Here is a 26,057-nt window from a genome sequence, read left to right as displayed (position 1 = left end):
GAAGTGAAAATGGTCGGGGTGTAAGGGCGGTGCTGTTTTAAAATCCTAGTTGCAATGCTTGTAAAATTGCAGTACTTTCAGTGGTCTTCAGTGAATTGTACTGAGTAATGAGGCTGTCAGAGTTATTTTCTTTTCCCAGTTACAACTTGAGGCTGCTTTGTTTTGTGCAAGTTCATAATTGTAAAAAAAAAAAAAAAAAAAAAAAAAGTTGCAGAGGTCTTAAATCCTTAACACTTGGAGAGTAACTGGTCTGTATTAGCAATAGAGGTGTGCAGGGATTGCATGAGAGGCAATAAAAACAAGTTGAAATGTGGGAAATTCTGATCAGATGTAAGGATAAAAATGTTTAGCGCAAGGTTTGCCAAGCATTGAGACAGGACCCCAGAGAGGCTGTGAAACGTCTGATCTTCGGAGATGTTTGGATCTCTACTGGGTAAGTCCTTGAGCAACCTGCTGTAACTGGACCTGCTTTGGAGGTCCTCCTGTGCAGGAGACTGGGCTAGGTGACCTCCACCTGTGCGATTCTGTGATGACTTTAGTTTGAAATTTGAAGATGAGCAAATGCTATCATAAGGGATTGTGTTTAATTGTGATTTTGTGATTCATGACAGATAATGGAATCTCATTTAGCTTGTGCTTTTTTTTATTAGGTTTTGCTCTATACTCTACTTAAGCCAAAGAAATGGTACCTGCAGTTAGATCTAGTGTCCAGGTCATGTCACTAGGAAATGGCTTAGAGTAGGTGTTTGTTATTCCTGTGCTCTCATTTAGTTTAACCTGCAAACCATTTCTAACTATTCTTACGTATATAATTTTCCTTTATGTTTAATTGTGCGATGAAAAAAGATGTTTTGTGTCTTTAGTAGCTATGCTAAAGTCTGTAAACCATTACTCAGGGCAAAAAAGAACGATACAGAAAAACTATTAATACATAGCTGATAAAAGTTTAATTATGTATTATTGTACTCTGAAAGGGACAGTGTCTTTGAAGTAATCTTTGGTAAAATTATTGTTCAGTGAAATGGCTGTAAGTCCAGTGTTGTTGCAGTTGTTGCCAGAATTTAGCAGTTCATTAGCTGGCAATTCAAACTATTATGAATAAATAACTCGTAAAGTTTTGAACGGCTTCAATTTACTGTAAATAGTTGGTTTCAGCTCCGCCTCTGGGGCCAAACAGGGATATGGAAGGGGAATCCGAGAATCTTTTAGTAACCAGAGGTAACAATTCAGCAGTCCTAAATTCAAAGCTCTGCACCTTAGGATGTACAGCTTTAATCCCTTCACTGCCCTTCTTCATTTGACTAAAACTTACTAAACTCTGTGCTATTAGCAGACAGTGTACAACTATTATATAGTGATTTCTATCTATGGTTTATTAGCTAAGTTTGTCTTAGCTTAGCTTGTCTGGTCCACATATCCACCACAAAAAAAATTTGAAAAAACCCCACCACCTTTGAAAATGAAAAATATCCTGGAAAAAAAATAATCATCCTAACAGCAGACATAATTATGCTGTTAGATTATAGCTATTAGATTATTGCCTTTGCTGCAATGGGGATCTGTTCATGTAAGAAATAAAATGAGGTTTAAAATAACTTTTAGTAATCCTGTTCAAGTTTTGAGAAAATGAGAAATAATTTGTCTAATATCTGAAACTGTATACTTAAAAAATAACCAAATATGAAGCATTTTACAAGATATTTTAAAATGAATAATATTTCATGTGTAGAAATTATTTATATATTGATATCTTAATATTAAAATGGATACATTAAATCATACAGGTTTTTGAAGATTGTTGGACTGGAAAAGTTAATAAAGCATATTAGCTAATTTTAACACTAAATATTGTAATAAGGTGTTAAACTCTTAATTTCCTTGGTAGACAGTCCAAGGAAGCAACTCTGTTTTATTCACCAAGCTCTGTATCTTATATCTTTTGGATTTGTAATACTATTGTGATGTTGCTTGTAAAAGTGTTCAGAGGTTTTAAAGAGCAAAGTTTAGCATACAGGTTTCATTATTGATAAACATTAAAGTTTTAAGATCCAGCAGGAAATACTATGTATTCTCAGGATTATAATCTTTGCTAGTCTGCTCAGTCATACATTATAAATGTCTCCTGAAATATTGATCAATTCCATTAGAATCAGAAGGCCTTGTGAGTATTGGGCTACAGGTTGATAGCATCACTACATTAGCTTAAAGGGAATATCAGTGTCATTCACAAAGCTCAAATTCAATCTTGATGCACATATGGCTTGTTATGAGAAAGACGCTGGAAAGAAATATTATGCAGTGCAGAAACCCTTTGCGCTGGGCTTTATTTGAAGTAATAGCTGTGTTTTCAATAACTTAAGTTTTTACTTAGGCTAATTGCTGTTAATGTTATAAACCCAAACTGTACAGGTGCCAAACAAATTTTAGATATATAAAGAAATGTGATCAAATGCTTTCTGAGGTATTTGGTTGGGAAGGAATAAGTGCAGTTATTTTAGGTTATTTCAGGAGATACACATATCTCTCTAAACCAGAAAATGTTATGAGGAGTCTGTGCTTCAAAAGGATCTCAAATTTACTTCATCTTTCAGTAAAAACTAGCTTTATCAGGTGAGTTTAGTTTAGTTTTCTCAAATGTGTAATTGTTTATCTTACTATCCCATGCCAAGTCACATACAAGTTAATATATTTTTTGACAATTAATTACCTGTGAGGAAACTTTTTTTTTCTAGAAAACCTGTTTGAAAGTTTATTATGCTTAGTTAGCATGCTAAACCCTTGCTTTTCCTTTGTGAAGGAAGATGGGCAGAGTTTTTAGTCTTTGCACGTAATCCCTTATTTTCTGAAAATTTTAATAGCTGCTTAAAGAATAGTTTTTAATTCTGCAAATACATGAAGGAACACAATTCTTTTTACCTTCTTTACTCGATGTTTGAGGCACAGTGTCTTGAGAACTGAACATTTGAGAGGTAACCGATTTGGGTAGACTGGACGGAATCTTGGGATTGAGGAAGCCTGGGATGCATGACTTCAGATAAATATGTATAAAATAACATCTGCTAGTTTATCTAGTTCTACTACACATACATTATATCACAATTTTTTATATCTGTAACATATTACTGACAAGTCTCCTACAACAGGCTTGTGTTGCTGTTGCTGGTTGGTGATGAAAGTTACATTTTAAAATGGTGAGATGGACTTGTTACCTGACTTGAGTTAACAAATAATTTAAAAAAGATCAAGAGCGATTTTTTTTAAATTTTTCTGCCAAATCTTAAGAAATAAATGAATGCTATAAAGTACAAATTTCAGATCCTTGATTAGATATTTTATAAATAAAATTAGAATAAATTTCTGTGATAAATCAGATTAAAATTGGGATGTTCTGTTGTATAGTTTGCTACAAAAAAGTCTATTGCCAGTTGTAGACTGGGCTGATGGATTGAAAATATCATTGACAAGCTATTACACAGTCTTGCGCCAAGACTTGAACAGATTTTAAAAGCATTACTTCTTGTTGTATACTTAAAAATTGGACAATTTTTGGACCCTTGTATTTTGTACTTTATATTTGCTGTGAAGGATACTGCAGAACTTGCAGCTCTAATGGATGAGACTCCAGGTAGAGTTGGTGGGTTCAGGCATATCTAGGTACTTGAGTTGATCTGGGCCTTTGGGTTGGCCTAACTGTTCCAGGCACAGGAAGCTTGAACAGCTGCGGAGGAGCCCTGGGGCAGCTGCGTATTGAGGGAAAGCTTGCTTTGATCAAGTGTTGTGTATATTTAAATTCTTCAGGTTGGAAGCGTGAATGATCTTATCTCTAGAAGGTTATTCCCTCCTTTTATTTGCCTTTAGAGCTTAATTTCTTTGGCATTGCTGGATGCTAGACTTCTTTTCAGTGCCCTGCAGGTATGTACAATTTTAAAGAGTTGCATGAATTGCTAAGAGCTAGAGCCTACATGCAAACTTTTGACAACTTAATATTTAGATTTAACATGAAACATAATTTAGATGCAAATGCTTGTAAATCAAAACTCTTTGAAGATGGAATTGACTGGTGATCTCAATAATTTAAACCTAGGAAGGTTTGCTAGTATTAACTTACATTCCTGAATTCATTCAGGAATTACATTCTTGAAATTCAATTCATGCAGGTGTCTAGCATCTCTGGTAATCATTATGTGTTATAATTTAGCTTGTTGTCAATGAGAAACACTTTTCAGTGAATTCCGCAAGATATGTTTCACAAACTGTAAATGTGTTTTACTGACATAAGGTAGAGAGGAAAAATAATTAATGGTTGGTTTTTTTTACTTGCCTTGTTTCAGTAACAGTAGTTCTACCTATTTTTGTTTAATGTGGGAAATGAAGCGTGCCAGTACACTAGTTTATAACCATGCCTTTGTTTGCATGCATTTCCTTCTGATACACTTGCAAGAGAAGTATAGAGGGATGCTTATGCAGATGGGGAGAAGGGAAGTTGAGTATCAAGTCTGAATTTGATGTGCTGAGCATGTATGCCTGCTCCCTAAAGTGCTTCTAAAACTTTCTTAAAACACAAAGAGGTGAAATTAGGTAGATTAAAAAAATAGAAAAAATTGTGAGAGATTGTAGTGATATTTGCTGTCTGTAATTCTGCCTTTAACTCTTTTCAGTTTGCAACAGTATGCCTTTACTTAATAGCCCTGTGCTCAGATTTTAATAATTAAAGTTGATCAGAGGTGATTGGCCAGATCCACTAGTCAAATAAAACAGTTGTAAAAGAGTGTCTCCCTTAAAGTTGTTTTGGCTCTCCCATTTTACCTTCTGCTGGAGGAATTGCTTTATGGGGCAATGTTAAAAGAAAAAAGTGAACTGCAAAATCCCTACTACTTGTCTTTTTGTGGAGATAGAAGCCGCTACCTAGCCTTGAGGGAGAAGAAATGTTTGTTGGAAAATATAACAAAGTCAGATTTTAAATTGGTCGACTTCCTTGCCTCAGATGTCTTCTGGGATCTGTGTTTCCCAGAATTCCTTTAACAAATGGTCCGTTATTTGTCTAAAAGAACAACATTCTTTTAAAGTCTCTTTCAACTCTACACCAGTTTCAGCTATGAATGGAATTAGGAATACAGTTTGCTTTACAGCTTTATTGGCACAAAGGCTTCCTTCCGCATTTGTTTCTTGCATAATCGAGAGGGAGACAGACTTGCATCCCCTTTTCTGTCTCTGTAGAAAGAAATCTTTTTTGGAAGTCAGGAGGGGAGGACGCAATATTATGCAGCATAAAAACCGCACTCGGGGCTCTTCTAAGTAAATTCCAGGAAAACCAGGAAGGCCTGACATTTCATTTAAAATATATTTAGAGAAAAAGCCAGAATAATTAGATGTAAATGTCTGGGTGGAGTGGTTATTAAAGATACTGACTTTTTAATTGCTGGCTGTTATCCAGGTGGAGTTAGCTCTTAAACTTCCTTTGGTTTAATTACTTTAATTGTAGCAAGGGCTTAATTCTGCCCAGTGCAGTGCCTGACTCCCGAATTATTTTCCACAGTCTACATTTTTTTCCAAATAAGAGGTGCAAAGTATTTATTATTATTACCCAAAAGCCAGTATGGTTTTTTTTCCTCAGTTTTAAAGTAGCAAACTACAGAATTTTTTTGGGTGCTTAGCTCTTGTGAATGGGAAATTTTGTTTAAATCTGAGAATGGTTAATTCAGTAATTCAATTCACTGTTCTCACTTTTTATGTGCTTTGGACTTTACAGCTATAAGTTAATTTTTTTTTTCTTTTTTATCCCTGATGAGTCAGGTTTAGAGGCACAGAAGATGACGCCAGATTTTTTTTTGTCTATGGGCCTGTTTGCCTGTTGGCTTACCTGGATATCTTTTTACATTTATGTTAGATCCTTGGTTAAAAGATCCTTTTTAACCAAGAATGACTGGTTGGTTGGTTTGTTTGTTTTTTTTTACGTAATGTCTTCTAATTTAACACTGAAGACTGCAATAGTAAAAGACAAATCAGAACAGTGTTTTCTGATTTAAGGTGTATGCACTCGTGCTTGGGCCTTTTACGTCTGTTGTAGTTTGCGAGCTAGAACGAGAAGCCGTACTCTTGAAGTAAGATTGAATTTAAGCAGTTTGGCTGAAATGCTGGGGGTTCCCCTTGCCTCTCTCAGGTGTCGGGGCTAAGCTGCTTGGAGCACAGTCAGTATGGGGACTTTGAGTCTTGGGAAGTGCGTCCGTCTTTCCCTTGTGACCTAAAAGTGATCTTACGCTTAACTGCTCAGAGTTTGTGATGTGAATCAAACTCCAGATATCTAGCAGTGTGTGTGCACGCACGTGTATATGTCTAGGTAGGACTGCTGGGACAGAAAGGTTTTAAAATTGACATAGTAAAAGAGATCATTACTGAATATTATCTAGAAATACTATTTGTGCAGCATTCAAAGCAATCTGGTGATCTATGATAACTTCTTACAAAACTTGGATATATGGTCTCATATTGACTTGTTCTTGTCACTATCTTACACATGAATTTTCTGAACTTTAAGGCTGCCCTTCTTCAAAATATCTGACAGTCATAGAGTGGCTTTCTTGTATGAACAAGTGCACAGTAATTTCTTAAATTAACTATAGATACTACGTTGATGGCTATTTAAAACAATGGAACTCATCAAAACTGGTATAAGTGCTAGGATTTGAATAAGTGCTGGCAGGATCAACCTTTAGGCTTTCTATGGTTCCGCTCTTGTAAATACACAAAGCTTTCTACAATGCTGTGGTGAGGGTAGAGCCTGGGAGAAAACAATTCCTTTTTATTCCAATTTTTTAACTAAAAACTTGCTCACATTTAGACAAAGCTAAGATCTTTAGAAGAGTTTCATCAATAAATAGACTAGCAACTTAATGACAGCGAACAAATGTGGGAATCGGTCTAGTAGGAACATTATTTCACCAGTACTTCAGTGAGAAAAGTGCAGTTTCCTGATACTCTTTGAGTTTTCCCTGGCCTGTAATCTGGTTGATTACCAGCCTGACCATATATTTTGTTGCTGTGCAATCTTAAGAGATAAAGCTAAAGGCAATGTAGCTGTAAAAGTGGGGGTGGAATGGAATGGGAAATATAGAGGGGAGATGGTTTAAAAATTAATGAATTAATTGAAGGTATGGGTTCAACTAGACGTGCATGGTGTTTTCTCTGAAGTTAACTGAAAGACTGTCAGTGTTGCTGCTGTAGGTCTGCTCTCCGGCAGTATGGGGACTGGAATCCTGACCCGAGGTGGGAGAGAGCATGGTGTTCCCTGTCCTCTGACTTGGGATGAGGCTGAGGCCATCCGCTTGCCTCTCCCATTATCACAACTCGTTTACAGGTTAGCTAGATCCAGTCCAGCCAAGATGGAACAGAGAAGATAAGGATTGCTTTGTAAATAAGTCTCCCCAAGGAAATAACCTGCTGTGTTCCTGCTTGTCTTGTTGAAGATTGATTAATTTTGCTTTTGTCTTTTAGAACCTAATGCAGATTTTTGTGTGTGTTCTTTTTAGATTGGGGCATATGATCAACAAATATGGGAAAAATCAGTAGAGCAAAGAGAAATAAAGGTAATAATGTTACAGCATTTCAACTTTTATTTTTTGCCAGTTACCAGCCGTGCTATGATTGTGTACACTGATGTAATTTACAATGTATGTGGTGGTATTTAATACTGGTAAAGTAAAACCAGACTTCTGGAGTGTAACCAAATGTAACCAGCATATTCTGCTCTGTTTATTTTACATAATTAATAACTCTGCAGCATTTAAAGTGCTGCATCTCTCTGTATCTCAGCACTTTTTTTTTTTTTTTTTTTTTTTTTTCAGTTATCTTAAGCCAGGGCTTAGTTGCTTAGTACCTCTGTCTTTCACTTTTCTTTGTGATGAATTCTAATATCAGCTATCTGAGCTCTCTTTACTTTCAGTTAGTTACCTTATACCTGCAGTTTACTTTTCCTCCTTTATGATGCTGTCATTGTTTTGTACAGTTTATTAGACTGGTAAGTACTTCAGGCTTTGTTTCCCTGAACAAGCAGTTTAACAGCATTCTTTGCATTTTGGTTTAACTAACAGTGCCATCAATGTCTGCCACATTGCTAAATTGTTTGGGAGAAAAAGAAATCAATCCTATACGTAAGAGTTTTATGGATTGTATATTATGTCATAAGCTATCATGTTAATTTAATTAACATTTTCTTGCAATTAACCTTTTTCTTTCAAATGCTGGACACAAGAAATATGCTATTACTGCACGAGTTTCAAGGTGTTGCTAATTCTTAACATTAGAAAGTGTACATTGCTTCAGTTCCCCTGTGGTGTTTGTTTTTCCCCTCCCCAGTACTTCAGCAGCTAACCGAATTGTTTGCATTACGTGGAAACTGTTCCTGACCCGAACTACAGAGCTCCCCCATTTCTGTACACAAATCCACAAATTCACTGTTAAGTCGGAGCTGACACTGTGTTTACAAGTGCTCTCGAAGCTGATGCGATGCTGTAAAGCCCCGTCTCGCTGCAGCAGCGGGCCCGGCGCCGGGCCGGGAGGCTCCAGCCCGCAGTGGGTCCCCCGTCCCCGCCGGAGCGGAGCCGCCTCCCCCCGCCGCCCGCCCGGCCCGGCCCGGCCCGGCCCGGCCCACGGCTGCTCGGAGGAGACCCGGGGGCCGGGGATGTGCCGGGCAGCTCGGGTTACTGGGAGATGCCTGCTGGATCTTAAAGGGAGCTTGCTCCTGAGCGCAGCACCGGCCGCAGCCGGGATAAGGGATGTTGGTACGAGCAGGAGTCTGTTGCGGGAAAATTGTGTCTTGTGGTGCGTTTGTCTGAAGTCTGCAGAGAGAAGCGTGTGTCAGAAATGTGCCTGACAAGCAGTACAACCCATTTCAAACTGAGAGCCTAGCGTGCTACTTGTTTTCAGGGTCCTTTCCACGACCGTGAAAACCAATCGCCCTTATGACAGAAGTTCTTGTAATTACTGTGTGATAGGACATTATTCAGAATTTATTGCAAATAATGCCTTGTGCTTATTTGAAATGCATCTCGTTTGGCTCAGGAGTCCAATAACTAACAAATTAATGAGTTTATGTTGACTGAGTTTAGTGTAATAACCGTAACACTGAAAACAGACTACTTAGTTCAAGTATTGTAGTGCTTTAATCTCAAAGCTACTACAGTACTGTTTCTAAATGAACTTTACTAAAAATCTAAAAAAAGATTTCTTAGTAGAAAATCTGTTTCTGATACTGTACATTTATAACTTAGAACTATAATAAAATCTGTTAAGATTAATTTCAAAATTTGTTGAAAAGAATTTTTACAGTAATAGCAACTATTTTTAAGGATTTTTATTGGAACTTTATTTTTGCTATTAGTTAGCTGAAGTGTGTTTGTTGCTCAATAGAAATGATATGAACTAACTGGATAGGCCTGAACACTGTGAAACACTATGTTTGTTTTTTTAAATTAACCTTAGTTTGAAGCACTGCTGTTCTCCACATATGTTACAGATATTTGTGATACAATAAGAGAGCAGAGAAATTGCATCTTAATAAATGGAATTCTTTCACTGTGCATGGCAAAAAATAGAACTACCAATTCAGTGCGGTCCATGGACACTGAAAGCATTTGAGATTTGACCAATGGAATTTTTAAAGAATGTGTTACCACTTCTTTTCCTATGAAAGATGCATCGAGTTATAGTGTTGACTCATTTTTTGCAGAATTTTTTCTTTAAAATGAAAACAATTTTAGCCACAGTGGTAAATTTTTCCTTGGATTGTGCATGTGTTCCCAGGAGGTTGTTTCTTCTAAGAGGCACATACATCTTTATTTAGACTTTCAAGAAAAATCTTGTGGCCCATAAGCAGTAATACAATTGAAAATTATTATATCATTCAGCCTTTTATTTTTAAGCTTTAGATATTTTTATGAAATACAGTGGCTCACTTATGCAAGATTTCACAAGAATCTGTAGCTGGTACTAGAATTATAATAACTTCCAATTTCCAGTTTTCTCATTCCACATAAAATTACTGCAGTTTTAAGACTGCTGTTCTGTAAAAATCTTACACTTTAAGCTCTTTGCAGTGCTTAAGTCTACAGTACAACTGTTTTTCTGTATTTGTCATCCTGAGAGCACAGTTTGTCCTGTCTGTGTTTCAGTTATATGTATTAATTTTGTTTTGTTGCAAGCAAACTCTGATTTTTTGGATAGATGCATCAGATGATGACTCTGTCTAGTTCATTGTGAACAGTTTGATTTCTTTTAAATTTTTATTTCAGCATGAAAAATAAATCCAGGTGAATATATATATGAGAATTATCTACGCTCTACCTATTTGAACAACTTGCTTGATACTGTTCTTATGAAGATTGAGATTACCAGATTTCACTGATCTTTCTCTCATTGATAATAATTTCATTTTTATCCTTTAATCTGAATTTAATGTTTACATTTAAGTAATAAATGTTTTCGCATGTGGATGAAATATGACAATGGTGGAAATCTGCAGTTCACTAGGGAATTTAACTGCTTTCTGAATGAAGAGTTAAGCCACTTCCATCATAATTCCATTTGAACCCAAAATATTTTTTGAAATATTGTATTTTACTCTATATACCAATTGTACTCTGTGGAATCATTATTAGCTAATGTGACCAAGAGCCTAATCTAAAGGGATGAGAATAAACTCACAGCTGTCTCTGAGACTTGAGAGTACTGGATGACATTTTAGCATTAAAAACAAACTTGAAAGTTTTGCAAGATAGTTTGGCTCTTCACTGAAAGAAGATGCTGTTTCTAAAAGAAAAAATAAGCTTGCTTTTTTCGTGCTGCTTTCCTGTTGTGTGTGGGCTTTTTTTCTCTCTAATAGGCTAATATTCACTATTAAGAAAAATTTAATACTTTTCTAGAATTTGGATTTCTCACAGTGGAACTTGCTCATGAGTGGCTCTTGCATTACAACGTGATTTGCTATCTAGGTTTGGAATTAAGGAGTTGCAATGTAAGCATTTTGTGAAGTATAATTAGACATCTAAGGAGAAAGAAGGTTCAAGAAAGTAATTTGTTGCAAAAGTTCTGAAAACCTAATATAAATTTATTACTAATTCTTGCAAGTGTGTGCATATGTTGTCTGCATAATCCCAAGCCATGGGAGATGAGTGCTCGGTACTTAAAACTATGTTTGAAAAATTACCTAATGGGTCAGTAATTGGTTGGAGTTTTAGATTGTAAAGTGTGTAAAAGGCATTTATTGCGCCTTGTTCCTTGCGATGTTTATTTTATAGCACTTTAAATCTATGAAGTTGACATATTTGTCTAAATTTTCAATAGAGTATGGGTTAAATACAATTACTGACCACATCAGTATTTTTGCTTTTGTAATGTCTGTCATCTACATGAATGTATGTTGACAGTACTTGCCTATTGCAGGGTTTGAGAAACAAACCAAAGAAAACAGGACACGTGAAACCAGACCTCATAGATGTTGATCTTGTGAGAGGTAGGTCCTGAGCTAGAAAAAGCCGAATTTCTCAGTATAAAAATAACTGCCATCCTGGGTCTTGTAACAAGAGTGTATTAACAAGCATTAAAAAAACCACACCAAAACAAAGCCAGCCAATCCTACATAAGGTGTCTCTAAAGAAGACTGATAGAAAATGTTGTTAAAAGATGACCTCTAGTTTAAACTGATGACTTAAAAACTTGATTTAAATTTTGTTATATAGATTTAGATTTTTTGAAAAACAAACAAAAAAGTGGATTGTCATGGATCAAAGTTTTGGAGTTATTAGTTCAGAAATCTCCTATTGCCATGCATTCAGACTTCTTCCAAATCTTCTGACATCTGGAAGAAAGGTTATGTTGAAATTTCTGGAAAGCAAAGAATGTATAGGCCTTGAATGTCTCTTGCCTGTTTTAGATAACAAAACAGCAACAGAAAGTCAGATGATAGGAGACTTTTCAAAAAGTCTTTATTTAGTCTTAATTTATGTTTATCTTAATTTCCCTCATGCCTCATGAAGGCTAGAAAAAATATTATTTAGCATTTTTTTCCGTGAGCCCAGCAGCCAGCATGGTCTTCCTGAATCCATTCCAGGTAGTGCTCTTTGAATTTGGTCTCGAATGAACCAAAACACTTTGCTGCGCTCTTGCCCTTAGAGATACACAGGCACCCTCACATCCAGAGGGGCCCTTAGAGACCCCCTCACCCCCTTGCTCCCAGGCTGCTTCACCCCTTTACTCACGACCAGTCCTTTTTATCCCATTACCCCTCAATTTCCCCACGCTTATTCCTCCCCAAATCACCTAAACCCCTCCTTTCTTCCACCCTTGGCTGATGGCTCCAGTGATGGGTCTAGACCCACCCCAGCAGGGTATTGTTTGGGCTCCCGCTCCTGCCATTGTCTTTGAGCTCCTCTGTGGGTGTGCAGATGAGCTTTTATCACGTCACCTAACAATATAACTTTTTAAAAATGGGAATGTCAGAGAAAGAAACAAAATCAAATAAGATTTGAACTTTAAAGAAACAGAATTGAAAATTAAGTGTTTGTAGGAATTAAGGAACAGCAGTAGACCACTTCAATATAGTGATATACATGAATAGCATTTAAATGACTGCTCTGCACAGATATCTAAGCTGGCATTAAAGTAGTTCTAGTACTGGCAGTATTTTACCTGTGCACATACAGAGCTCACTAATTCAAGTTCTGCTTGTAAATGAGGTGGAAATGGCATAGCAAGCATGCAGCAGTTGCCCTTTCCAAGCGGTAACCTTGGCATAATTTAAGTCACACCCTCATTAAGAAAGTGTTACACAGTTTTCTAGCTGCCAGAGAAGTGGGAATTTGCAGGAAAAAAGAGAAATGGATGGATATGAGAGAGTAAGGACACTTGAATGAGTGAGATGATTCTATGAAAAATGGTGTAGAATCATAGAACGGTTTGGGTGGGAAGGGACCTCAAAGATCATCTAGTTCTGACCCCTCTCTGCCATGGGCAGGGACACTCTCTGCTAGACCAGGTTGCCCAAAGCCCCATCCAACCTGGCCTTGAACACTTCCAGGGAGGGGGCATCCGCAGCTTCTCTGGGCAACCTGTTCCAGTGCCTCACCACCCTCACAGGGAAGCATTTCTTCCTAATATCTAATCTAAATCGACCCTCCTTCAGCTTGAACCCATTACCCTTTGTCCTGTCACTCCATGCCCTTGTAAACAGTCCCTCTCCAGCTTTCCTGTAGGCCTCTTCAGGTACTGGAAGGCTGCTCTAAGGTCTCACCGGATCCTTCACTTCTCCAGGCAGAACAGCCCCAACTCTCTCAGCCTGTCCTCATAGGAGAGGTGCTCCAGCCCTCTGATCAGCTTCGTGGCCTTCTCTGGACTTGCTCCAACAGGTCCAGTAGAAGGAGACAAAGACAAATTATTCTTTGGGTGGCTTCCCTGCTCCTGGGCTAGTCCTCAGTTGGACAGATACTGCTCCATACTTTTCAACCTTATTTCATTTTCCTGAATGACATGGCTGGAGCAATTTACAGATGTTGATGATTTAGATCCCTTTGTTGTGTCAGGAAAAGGGTTCTGCTGTGACTACACAGGCATGTGGAATTTTCATATGACTTCCTGTTGCTTTATATGAAGTTTCTGATACCTCAGTGAAACAGAATAATTTTTAATAATTTATTTTAAAATAATTTTGACATAGTAAGAAATGTCAATGTTTTGTTATTCACACATTTCAAAATCTAGGTATTTGTAGAAGCTCCTGATAGTGGCAGTCAAGAAAGCACCAACAATTTACGAAAATCTTGAATTGAGGACATAGTGAAATGGTGGAAGTACGAGATTTATTCAAATAAATATATTTAATAGTTGCTCCTTTAATTAACTACTCTGTGATTGAACAGCTAAAGTTATTATTAGCAGTAACAAATATATTGAAATTTCTTTTCTTTTTTTAAAGGATCTGCTTTTGCTAAAGCAAAACCTGAAAGTCCTTGGACATCTCTGACCCGCAAAGGAATCGTGAGAGTTGTTTTCTTTCCGTTCTTCTACAGGTGGTGGCTACAAGTGACATCGAGGGTCATCTTCTTCTGGCTGCTTGTTCTTTACCTTCTTCAAGGTAGAGTTGGATTACAGTATCAGCTTCAACTGAATGCCTTATTTTAACCATATGGAATCTGCTGTATGTTACTTGAGTCACTTTAAGCTGTTAAGGTTCTTGCCAATATTTTCTGAAATACTGTAACGACACAGTCTCAAGCGTGTGACTTTTCGTTAACATTTCTTTTACGTATGTAAAGGGAGCATACTGAAAATGTAAGGATATCCTCACAGGATATCCTAAGTGCTTTCTTCAGCACTTAGCATACATGTTAGTTTGCTATCTCTGTATATAATTTAGGTTTCCAGGACTATCTACTTTCGTTCAGGACTGAGCAATATAAAAAAACCTTTGGCTTAGGCAGTGTATTTGTCTTCGGCTTTTGGTCTCTCTGGTACTTGTGCAGATCAAGAGCCCTGATCAAGAAGCGAGCAAGGCCAAACCTGCCAAGGTGTGTGCAGCTTGTGCAGCCTGGTAGGATGATCAGTTTGACCGGTTTCCAGTTGTCCTTTTGTGTGGTATTTTGTCATATCAGAGGCAGTGAACTTCTAGCTTACACTTCAGTCATACCTCAGCCGTGCTCCTCAATGACTGGCAAATGGGGGGCTTATTGTCCTATGTGCTTCTGCTATTTTTTCCATTGCATTGAGGAGGCTATACGTTCTAATTTTATATTTCCTAGATTATAGAAGGATTTGTGGGTAACTGATAACAAACAGAAGGTAATTCACAGCTTTCGGGATGCTCAATCTCAAGTTCTACTAATCTGACTTTGTGCTTCTCTTAATTATATGTGATGTAGAAGAGGCAAATTAGAAGGGGAAGAATGTAATGTAGTGAGTCAGTATCTAACAGCGTGAAAGTCACCAAAAGAATAAGTGTATCAGAAGCGTGTACAACAGAATTGGAACAGAAGGTTAATGAAAGTTGGGAGCAGTTTAAGTACCCAGAGAAGTTAAATGACTGATAAGTTTTCCACTGAGATCCAATTAAATGTTTCTTTTTTTAATTTTGCCATCTGTCCTTACAGTTGTGAATCACTGTATCATTTGGAAATTGTATTTAAAACAAGAAATGGAGTTTAAAAAAAAAAAAAAGGACAGTGCCTCTTGTGTGGTGATGTTCGCAGCTATAAAATGAATGCCACAGTGCCAGTGCCCCAAAACTCGAAATTTTGACAAATATTTGGGTGGTCTCCTATCAAAACTTCTCCTCATCCCCATTTCTGAGATAGGTGCTTAAGAAATATTGTTAGCATTTGTGTATACTATGGTAAGCGATCCCATAGAGTTAATATTTTTAATCTCATTTGTAGTAATATAGATAGTAAAATACATAAGGTGTAGTTCATTTGTGACTGTGTTCATAGGTAGCTTATTCTGAGAAACACCATTATAGTAATTTTTTATGTTCTTGAATTTATTTAAAAAATATACCTATGCTTAATTTATGGAGCCTTCATAAGACTAAAAGCAGCAAAATATGAGACAATGCAGATTCTGAGTACAAGCAAGTTTTTTAGGACATTAATTACAAAGTTATATTATTAACTTTTTTTTCCCCTCAGATTTCTGGGGATCTGTGATTTACTAAAGTTATGGTTGGAATGCATCATTTCCGTAATCCATGTAGTCTGTAATGTGACAAAATATTTCTGATATTTCTGAGGCTGTGAATCAACAAATACTCAAAAAGAATTATTAGCATTCCATATTACACTATAATCCAACTATTTGAAACACTTGCCATTTAAATTGTGCTGAATTAACTGCAGAGTTTTTGATGGTTCTTCAAGTAAATTGGAAGACTTGTAGACGTAAGTGAAATTAAATTGACAATTTTTTTTAAATTCAAAACAAACCCCCTCAAGCCTCTTCTTCTAGTACTTCTACATAAGTTTTGCTTGTATGTTACTCAGAAGGTGTGCTCAGTTAGTCATTTCATACAAAATCAGTAAGGCAGCACCAAAACATCAAGAATCTGTTATGAAAACTTAACCATAAAACACTTCAAATTCCAGTGGCTGTATTTCTGCCCTGACTCTGAATTTTGTATTGTAGCTCAGACTTTCTGTCATCATGACAGATTCTCAGTGACACTGTTGTAAAATGGTCTCACTTTATTTTGTTTATATATGTTTAGTTAAATGATTTTATTTAATTCTAAAGTATTTTCTGTAGATTTATAAATGAACTACATTACTTGGAATTATTGCTTTGAAATTGATTAGCTTTAGCAGGATACTTGCTAGCATTTATGTAAGTCTACAGAAAAGAATTCTTTCCTTGGCTGTAGATTTGAACTCCAGTTTTTATTTACATTGGTTTCCTTTAGTATAAAGTATGATTAGCAAAATGTGTGATAAGAGAACTATGGAGAAATGTCTTTTGTCCAAGGTCACGGAACAGGCTGATGAATTAAGGTCGAAGTAAAACCTTTTCCTTCTGAGTCCTTATCCATTTAGTTTATAGCATTACCTCATTTTTACTTTAAAAATGTTTCTATATTCTAATAGGAAAATGAAGTGTGAAATTATAGTGTGTATCTCTATTGTGTGTTTCTTAAGTATGAAACAAGAAACTTTAGTAGTGATATAATGATTGTTTATTGTGGTGAGATACATATATATGTATGTTTGCATGCAGTTTTAAACTTGGTAATATTTTTTCATATTTGAAAGTTTTAAATGCTATAAAAAATAAATATTTGTTGGTCTTTGAAATGTACGGCTGCTTTCTTTGATATAGCTTTTTGCTCTACGTGATACAATTTCATTTCACAAAATAAACCATTGTAATTTAGAAAAGTACAAGTCCCAAACTATAAATAAGTAAAGAAATAATTAACAGTGGTGTGAGAAATTCTGTTCAAAGACCTAGATGTTGGTAGGAGCAATTCTAGGATACTCTGAATTACACCGTATTGACACACTGTGCAGAAAGAAGTTCTTGGATTTCCCTCCCATCCTACTGAAAGGATCAGGAGATTGGTAACATTTTCTTAAATCTGTGTGAAACTTCATGGTAAAAAGCTGCAATCTACAGATTTGTATCTTCTGGAAGATGACAGTTTTTTTCTAGATCACTCTGCTTTGGCAAATGTTTTTTAAATAGCAGAAGAAATCTTGTAGTGAAATTTGAAATTATTTTGTGGAGGCCTACTCCTGAAATCATTTCACATGAATCTGTGGAGCTCAGAAGTTTGTTTATCTAAATTGTATGGTAGGAATCAAAATTGGCTACTTATTTAGACTTTATACCTTATGAAGCTAATTGAATGTGTGAGAAACTCAGATAAGCTCATTTAGAAAGAGGTAAATATTGTCTCTACCTCTGACTATCTGTATTTTTTTTGTTTATTTTATAATAAGTTGGATTTCTGGTTGATGCATACTGTCTTTCTGAGAAACCTCGTACGGCACAAACTTAGTCCACATATAGTAATAAAAGATACCCTGTGTGTTGTATGTAAGATTTCTGTGCTTTAATTTAGGAAAAAGGCTGATGGGAAATTAGAAATAGATTACCACAATCAAAAATAATTCCATTGTTTTGTACATTGATTGTGTTTCTAATACTGGTTACCTTGCTAAAGGTTATTTCATGAAAAACACGTCTAATCTCTTTCTAGTGGAAAACATCCCATCCAGGTATCTGCTGTCTTAGGCATGGCTTCATGCGATATACTTTAAGTGTTTGAATATGGCACATAAATTTGCATGTGGCTGTATTTTTTTTCAATTAATTTTAGTAGAGAGCTGGTGAAAGCTGTTGAACTTGTACTGTGTATTTCTTGTGCTAAGAGTAGGTCTAAGTTATGGGACTTTCACTTCTTAGTGGCACAAGAACAAAACCAAGTTCTTGAGGGCTGTGTGGATGTTAGGCACAGAGATTTATTCCTCTGTTTTGTTTCTGAATTGTTTCTTGGAGTTTCTGGTTTTGTGGTTTGTTTGGTTTTTTTTTTTTTTTTTTTTTTTTTGGATAGCTTCTCTCAGCTAAGTTCCAGGACACAGCACTTCAAGCCACAGAGGCAGAGCAACAAGAAGATACAATAAGCAGAGAAAAGAGAGGGACTACCTCTTCTGTCTGCTCCATGCCTGTTGAATGTGTTTAGATTGACCTGAAGCCTGGAAAGACGTTTCTGAGTTGTAGAAGTGGTTGGGCTCTGGGTACAGGAGCAAGAAGAGCTGTGTGGGTGTTGTCTATGTATGGAAAGCTGGTTATAGGGTTACAAAATTAATGGTTAACTATGCAATTGGAAGCTGCCCCTTTTCCAACCACAAGTGCTAGTTGGTAGTCCGGAACTACCTCATAATTTACATGGTTTATCTTTGATCTTTCCTCATTACTAGAAAATATACACCCAAGGATATATGAAACGTATACAAGGTTGCACTTATGTCTGTCTGTCTGTCTATCCATATGGGCAACTTTGGAGTTTAAAATGCTTTCTACTAGAGAATATAGTTTTTAGTCTCAAGTCTGTTGGTGCTTACAGTGTTGAAATAGATGTATGGTTCCACAGAATCACAGGCTGGTTGAAGTTTGCAGGGATCTCTGGAGATCATCTAATCCGAACTCCTGCTGAAAGCAGGGTCGGCTAGAGCAGGATGCTCAGGGCTGTGTCCGGTCAGGGCTTGAAAATCTCCAAGGATGGAGAGACTTCAGCCTCCCTGGACAACCTGCTCCTGGTTTGATGAGGTCTACGCTCACCTAACTTGCTGGAATGTGCTGCATCATTATAGGTGATACAGAATTAGATTTATTTGGGCTGCTTTAAGGATGACATTTGCTTTTTGTTTTTGTCTCCTACTGAAGATTCACCTTATTTTAAGGTTGTTTCATGACAGATCTAGCTTTCCAAATACTTCCCCTCTGCTTCATTCTGCACCTTTTTTTAATGAATAGCTATAATATGACAAGTGTAAAAGAAGAGATGGATATTAAGACAGTAAGCAACTGTTTAAATCTTTCACTGCCTGTTTCATTGCAGTTATAATTCCTTCCTCTCAAAATTACGTGGTTTCGTTTAAAATGCACTGAAGGACTACATCGGACTGTTTCTCTTTTAAACAAAAGCCATATAACAAGTTGGCCATTTTAGACATTTCAAATATTGAACTCAACTTCATTTCCCTTCTTTTCCAGTTGCTGCTGTAGTGTTATTCTATACAGCCCAAAGCCCACATAATATACCTCTGACTGAAGTAATTGGGCCAATATGGCTAATGTTGCTACTTGGAACTGTGCATTGTCAGATTGTTTCAACAAGAACTCCTAAGCCACCTCCCAGCACAGGGGGTAAAAGAAGAAGGTATAGTTCATGTTAAAGTACTTATCATTTAGGATTGTTAAACTATTCTAAAGAACATGCTTGAAAAAAAAATGCTTACAGTCTCTGCATTGCAAGGGATGAGAGATTGGTGCTCTGTTTTAATCTGAAACTTTGAAATGGGTGCTTCATTGGTGGTCTTCAATTTTTACGCATTGACTAATTTATGCATTGTTTTATTTGAATTTTAATGCATTGAATCTGACATTCTGCCTCAAAACAGTTTGTATCTGAATAGTAGTGGAGTCACAGTATTTATATTACTGCAAATTTAGTTTTAGAACTCTGCAGTGCTGACTAATGCTCTGTGTGGCAAACATACAGTGAAGGAGATGCTATTGGAAGTGTAAACTTAAGTCTTCCAAGCGCTTCACTGAGTATGGATTACTACAGTGAATTGTCCCATTAAAATGGGGAAACCTGCAGTAGTAAATTTAGCAGGTCTGTGCCTCTGACTTGAAATGTATTTTGGATTAAGTGTTATGATAATGAATGATTGTTATGCTGAGTTTTATTAAATGGAGTTTATTAAATTGATGTGATAAAGCTTTAGCAAAGTATTTTGAAATCTTGCTTATTTTTGCATGCTTTAACTGCTGAACACATTATAGAACTAGTAGATTACACTTACAAAGCTACCTTCCAATTTTAATCTCTTCTGATGAAGGAAATTAAGGAAAGCAGCACATTTGGAAGTACATAGGGAAGGAGATGGCTCTAGTACCACAGATAACACACAGGAGGGAACAGTGCAGAGCTACGGTACAAGCACCTCTTGCAGTATTGGCGCTGTCTTCAGAGATATCTGGCATGCTGCTTTCTTTTTATCAGGGTTTGTATTTATTCAAGGCTACGTATGTGTTAGAGATGCACTATCCCTTTTCTAATAAGTAAACATTGATGTAATGATTAAACTTTTGTTGATTTAGTTTTTATTCTTATTAGTAAACTCATCTCAGTATTTGAACATGTACTAATGTGTTGTTTCTTGACTCTTGAAAATGCTGATGCAATAATTTTGAAAAGAGATTGAATTAACTTTTAGTTAAATTATATTTTGATGTAGGAGTACTCTGTATGGGCTATCAGGAGTGAACCAACTCAGTTTCTCAATTCTAATCCAATGAGAAAATTTGACTCTTTAATTTTACTTTATTATATTAGCTGCTTATTACTCTGAGAGAATGCTTACTGAACTCTGTCACTGTCATCAAATCACACACTTGCTGAAGGAAAAGCCTTTAGGATTCAAATAGGCACAGCATTTATTTTATAAATAAACATTGAAGAGACATTTTTTTAATGATTGGAAGAAACATCCAGAGCTGTTTTGCAAATGATCAATCTGCTGATGCAGTGCTCTGGGCAATTAAAAAGTTTTTAAAAAAAACATACGATGTTCAAGAATTCTGTGTTATGCTATACACACAGCACTGTGAGTGGTATATATCAGCATTTATTAACAAGAGAAAATATGCTCATAAAATAGTATGAAATTGAGAAAAGGGATACTGCAAGTTATTACATTGATGTTTTGTTGTGCATGCTGCATCTTACATATGGCAACACTAATGTGTCTGTCATACTTGTGATATGTGCTCTTAACCACTGGTAAAGCTTATCTTGTGTTACATTCTGGGAATATCTAGTTGAAACTCTGGAGGAGTTTTAAAAATATTGTGAGAGAAGAGTTTGTTTGACTTTTTCCTGTGTAGATTAAGCTAGCTTTGACAAGCTGTGAGTTATAGTAATAGACACCACTGCTGTTCTTTGGGTCTGTATGCGTTACTTTCTGGTACATTTGGAATGTAATCTTGTAAACTTTTGAATGTTTTCCATTCATTGAAGATAGTGATCTGCAATAAGAAGAGGAGTGTTGGAAGATTCATTTTTTCCTTCCCTCCCTGATATTGGGCTCAGTGTTTTCAGTTGAGAAAGGGCTGTGTGGGACTTGCTCTAAGGACTTGCTTAAACCATTTAATGAGAGGTAGTGTGCATGTATATATATAGATGTTAAGCCTCAATGATGACTACTTAGTATACAGAGTATCTTCAAAGGACAAAGACCACAGAGTGACTGAGAAGGCTGTAAGTAGCCCTTAGTCATTTGTTACCTGTTTGGTTGCAGACACACAGTTGTTTGTTTGTCTGGAGCCATACAAACCATATTGACAACCCGTCCAGCTGAAAAATAACCTTTTTTCCCAGGAGATAATGCAGACCAGTTTCTTCATGTAGTTTTTTGTGTGGTAATGCAAACAGTTTTGTCAGCGTGGTGGGGTGGCAGAGTGAGGCTGGGAATGAGTAAGCAGGAGTGCAGCATGGACGACATCGACTACTTGGTGATGTTGCTGAAGAAAATCTTATGATTCCTTGCACCTTCGTCAATGCAAGAAAGCTGTACAGTGACATCTGTTTCTTAAGACATATTTTGAAGCTCTTTACGTAAGCGTATTAGAGTGTCTCATTAGTGTTTAGTTACAGCAGTTTTTCACATATATTAATCTTTGAGATACCATTTGCTGGAGTTTTAAATACAGGTCTTAAAAACATGGTTTCAAAATTAACCTCAGAAATTAGGTTCTTTGCTTTAGGGCAGGACCCTGTGTACCTAGATCATTTGCCTACACTTGGGTCATTGGCAATTTGGATCTGTGTATTCAATAAATATCCTTTTGAATGGCAGAACTCAGTCTGACTAATAAAATATAATTCTAAACTTTAATCCATCATGGGGCAATTTAGAAAATACTCATTATTAGTTTTACTGGAAAGGAGGGCAGCATCCAAATAGGTAATTTATTCAGAATGTACTACTGATTTGGGACTTTGCGCTTTGTGTGTGTCCTTACTCCAATTATGGAAATCTTACAATTGTAACTTCTTTCTAAGTTTTGCAGTGTGAACACAGAGGAGAGTTTTTTGACCAGCCCCATTGAAAATACATTGGAATGGAATACTTGACAGTGAAAATCTACAGTCTTCCAGAAACTTGATTTAAATCTTCCTTAATACTTTTTTCTAGCTAATGCATGAATAAGACTGAAAGTCATTCTTGACTTAGATTTTGCATATGCTCAAGCTTTTTAAGACCTTGGATTTTTTCATGGTGTTATCCTGTTTTAAATACTTCTAATTCTAGCATGAAATTTAAAAAGTTGATTAATGATATATGTGTATTAATTCTAGGAAACTATACATTTCTATCAGCTAGGGAAGTATTGTTAATTTTTGTTGTTTTTTCTTTTAACATAGTATAGTGCACAAAAGCCTAACTTTAAGTCCAAAGTTATACTTTTCTGGTTTGAGGCTTGCACTTAAAATTAGGGATTCTTACAAAAAATGACTTTGGCTTCTATGTTAGAAACAAATGAAAGACTTCAGTCAAGTTACTTGTTTTTCAAAATGAGCCTTAGTTGATATCAGACTAGTATTTGTCTTGCAGTTTTATCTTAAAAGCACTTCAAGTGCTTGAGTAGTGAAGTCCTATCTGAACAAATTATACATACGTACATACATATGTTTTCTTTGTCTCTTATCTATTCCTACTCAACTGTTTAAGGTTACATCTCCCTAGTAGCTTTCAAGTTTCATGTGAAATGTATAAAAACTTCTCAAATCAAACTTGTAAGAGTTGTCCTGTTATTGTGGAGTAAGTCTGACTGGATGTGTGTGCGCATATGATGAGAACTGCATTCCCATTCGCACTCTTAAAAAGAAATTTTTTAAAAGTGCCAAAAGTATATTTAATGCATTAAAAATTGGCCTCTCTAGGTTCTTGCTTATTGCAGATAATTTAATATTAGTGCTACTTCCTTAGTGCTCACAACTGAGCTTACTGAAACATTATTTTGCAATGAGTTGGCACTGAAAGGCTGATACTTGCCGTTCCATTAAATAATAAGCTAAGCTTTCTCTTTCTTCAGTTGTTTAACTGTTAATGAAGATAAGACAATGACATTATGGTACGGCACAGAACTAAAGTTCTAACATGTTTACTGTTGATAGTTTAACCTTTTTGTCTAAAACCTCAATAATGTTTTAAATGATCTTAATGAACCTAGAAAATAAAAATTCTGTGTGAGCTAGCACATTGGTAATTTGCAAACAGGAGGAGGCTTACTAAGTGCTGCTCCACCATAAAACACATGCTAAAGCATCTTGCTGTCTCTTTACCTTTGTAAGCTTATAATAAAAATTAATCCATGCAAATATATAATAACTACAGAAAGTGTTTCTGCTGGGTTTCTTGCTCATTTAGAAATAAAATTGATTAAGAATTTTAGGAGTAGGCCAGGGAATAGTAGGTGAGTTCTGTAGCTTCCCACAAGAAGTGGAGCAGCAGTTACTTTTTGGCTTAAAAAAAAAAAAAAAAAGAATAAAAAATGCTGTTAGCTTTTTTTCCAGGAGGGGGTGAGGCAAGGTGGAATGAGATTAAAGATGGGAAAGGAGGATGAAACACCTTAGTAACATTGTCTCTTGTCTTCAATATTTTGTCTGCATTCCAACAGATGAATTGTTCCTTTTTGGATTTTTCTGTTTTATCTAACTCTCCCTAGCCATTTTTTGTGTTCAGGTCTCCCCTATCTATGTGGAATACCTTATCTTGGGAGGAATGTGAGGTGACTATCCCAATTCTCCTGGTTCGTTTGTTGTACATATTAAAGGGGAATTTAATCTTCTGCTGTGTAATTCAAGCTCTCGCAGAATGCCTCACTCCTTAAAGAGGAAGGCAATGCGTATTCCCTGATAGGAGCACAAGATCAATTGAACAGATTCTTCATAGTTTTATGACCTATGTCCAGTGTTCTTCTTTATTAAAAACAAACAAAAAGCTGGCAACTTGTTTTGTAACACTTTTTTCTCTTTCACAAGTGTTCTGGCAATCTAACAAACAAAAACTAATGAATACAAGATATTAATTACTGTTCTGATTTTTTTTAATGTCATTTACTTTGAGAATACAAAGCTTAAGCGAAGACTTAAAATAGTCTCTAGCGATAAGGTAGCAAGCTGCTCTTCCTTTTCATTCCTTCTTCGACTGCACTTTCTAATTTGGAAGTGTAATCATCTGAATGTTTGCTTTGAGAAAGCCTTTTTATTGCATTAGATATTCTTGCTGCAATGTCTTTTGACTAGATAAGGGCCTTTACGTCTAGAGGATGATATGGAAGACTTATCAATATTAGTAGTCTTAAGAATAATAATACTGAGGCATAATTCATAAAGTTATTTTATGATTTGAAAACAGACTTAATTAGTGTGTTGTAAGATATATCAAAATACGTTGCTAGGGTTAATGGAAACAGAAAAGAGGTAAATCACCTTCTGTTTAGTAGAGTTGTTAATAAGCGGAGTGTATTTAAAACAACAGCAAAAAATATCTTTGTGCAGAGTACTAAACAGCATGTTTGCAGCTTCAGGAAATGGCATACTTTAAGTGTTATTAATTCAAAGCAACTTTTAACATAACTCTCTTATTCTTAAGATAGAGAAGTTTCTCATTTACATTTGAGGTTTTTGTGGTTCTTCTGTTGCCAAAGTTGCTGGGAAGTTTTAGTTTTAAAAACATAGGTTTCCTTTTCTTTCAGTAGCTAATGATAGAGTTATATTTTAGATACAGTTTCTTTTGTAACCATTTTAGGCAAGGATAATGGGTATTTAGAAGATGAAATAGTTACACATATTGGATCTAATGTTCATATTATTGGTTTGTGGTCATCTTAGTAGTAAAACTAAAACATGGGTTGAGAGCGATAAGTAGGATTTAGACTGGGAAAAAAATGAGAGAATCATTAATTTAATACATGTATTTGTTTCAAATATAGATCTAAGAAAGCAAAAAACTCAATAGATAAATCCACTGAGACTGATAATGGCTACGTGTCCCTTGATGGGAAAAAGACAGGTAGAAGCAGTGAAGAATGTATGCAGGCCCATGAGCGTCGATGTGAAGTGATTAAGCCAGAAGAGTCAGGGTGGAGCACTGTAACAGTGAGAGATGCCTTCAACAACCACAGTCATCACAAAGTAAGTGTGCTTTGGTGCTTTCAAAGCAGGATTACTTATTTGTCAAATGATACACCAGGTGTATTTTTATGATGCTTTTGATGCATTCTTACCTACTTTATCCTTAAAAATATTTTAAAAATGAAATTAGGCTTAGGGCCTTGAGACCAAAAATTGTTAAGTCTTCTTATTTCATCCTTATATTCCTAGCCTTTTCTTTTTCTTGTAGGAGGATCCTTACTGACATCCAGACATTCTTTGCCATTCTGTAATTCAATGCACAAATATGTGTGCTGTCTTTTATCTGTGGTTTTTTCCAGACCAGCTAAACGCTATACCTTTTCCTGCCTCTTTGATACTCTGGGCACAGGTCTGTCTCTATGCTAAAATGGAACAAATTTTGGATTACTGTCAATTTGTATTTTTGAGGTCATTATGAGCGTTTGCCTGTGAATCATCTTCCTTTTCCTTTCTTTGGACTTTCTTGGGTTGATTTCTGTGGAAGATGAGGAAAGCATGATTTCCCTCTCAGTGAAACAGGCAGGACTCTCTGTAGTGAGGAATAGGGATGAGATGAAAGCATAGGAAGTGATCATGAAAGAAAGCAGAACTT

The 26,057-nt window shown here is 36.1% G+C and overlaps 1 protein-coding gene across 2 annotated transcripts in view; it reads left to right on the top strand.

The window, feature by feature from the left end:
* PHTF2 (putative homeodomain transcription factor 2) overlaps positions 1 to 26,057 on the top strand; it is a 71,283-nt gene that overhangs the window by 21,605 nt on the left and 23,621 nt on the right. Inside the window, exons 3-8 of one of the 2 annotated variants that reach the window (XM_075775056.1) lie at positions 7,527 to 7,583; positions 11,437 to 11,506; positions 13,964 to 14,122; positions 19,252 to 19,417; positions 20,103 to 20,267; positions 25,264 to 25,465. In XM_075775056.1, the coding sequence (XP_075631171.1) occupies positions 7,527 to 7,583; positions 11,437 to 11,506; positions 13,964 to 14,122; positions 19,252 to 19,417; positions 20,103 to 20,267; positions 25,264 to 25,465 (819 nt within the window). The remainder of the gene's footprint in view (positions 1 to 7,526; positions 7,584 to 11,436; positions 11,507 to 13,963; positions 14,123 to 19,251; positions 19,418 to 20,102; positions 20,268 to 25,263; positions 25,466 to 26,057) is intronic. The other variant, XM_075775134.1, reaches the window with a different exon arrangement.

This window comes from Balearica regulorum, chromosome 1, assembly GCF_011004875.1.
Source record: "Balearica regulorum gibbericeps isolate bBalReg1 chromosome 1, bBalReg1.pri, whole genome shotgun sequence".
In the NCBI taxonomy this organism is placed as follows: Eukaryota; Metazoa; Chordata; class Aves; order Gruiformes; family Gruidae; genus Balearica; species Balearica regulorum.
The sequence above is the reverse complement of the archived record's forward strand: the minus strand, read 5'-3'. Positions and strand labels throughout refer to the sequence as shown.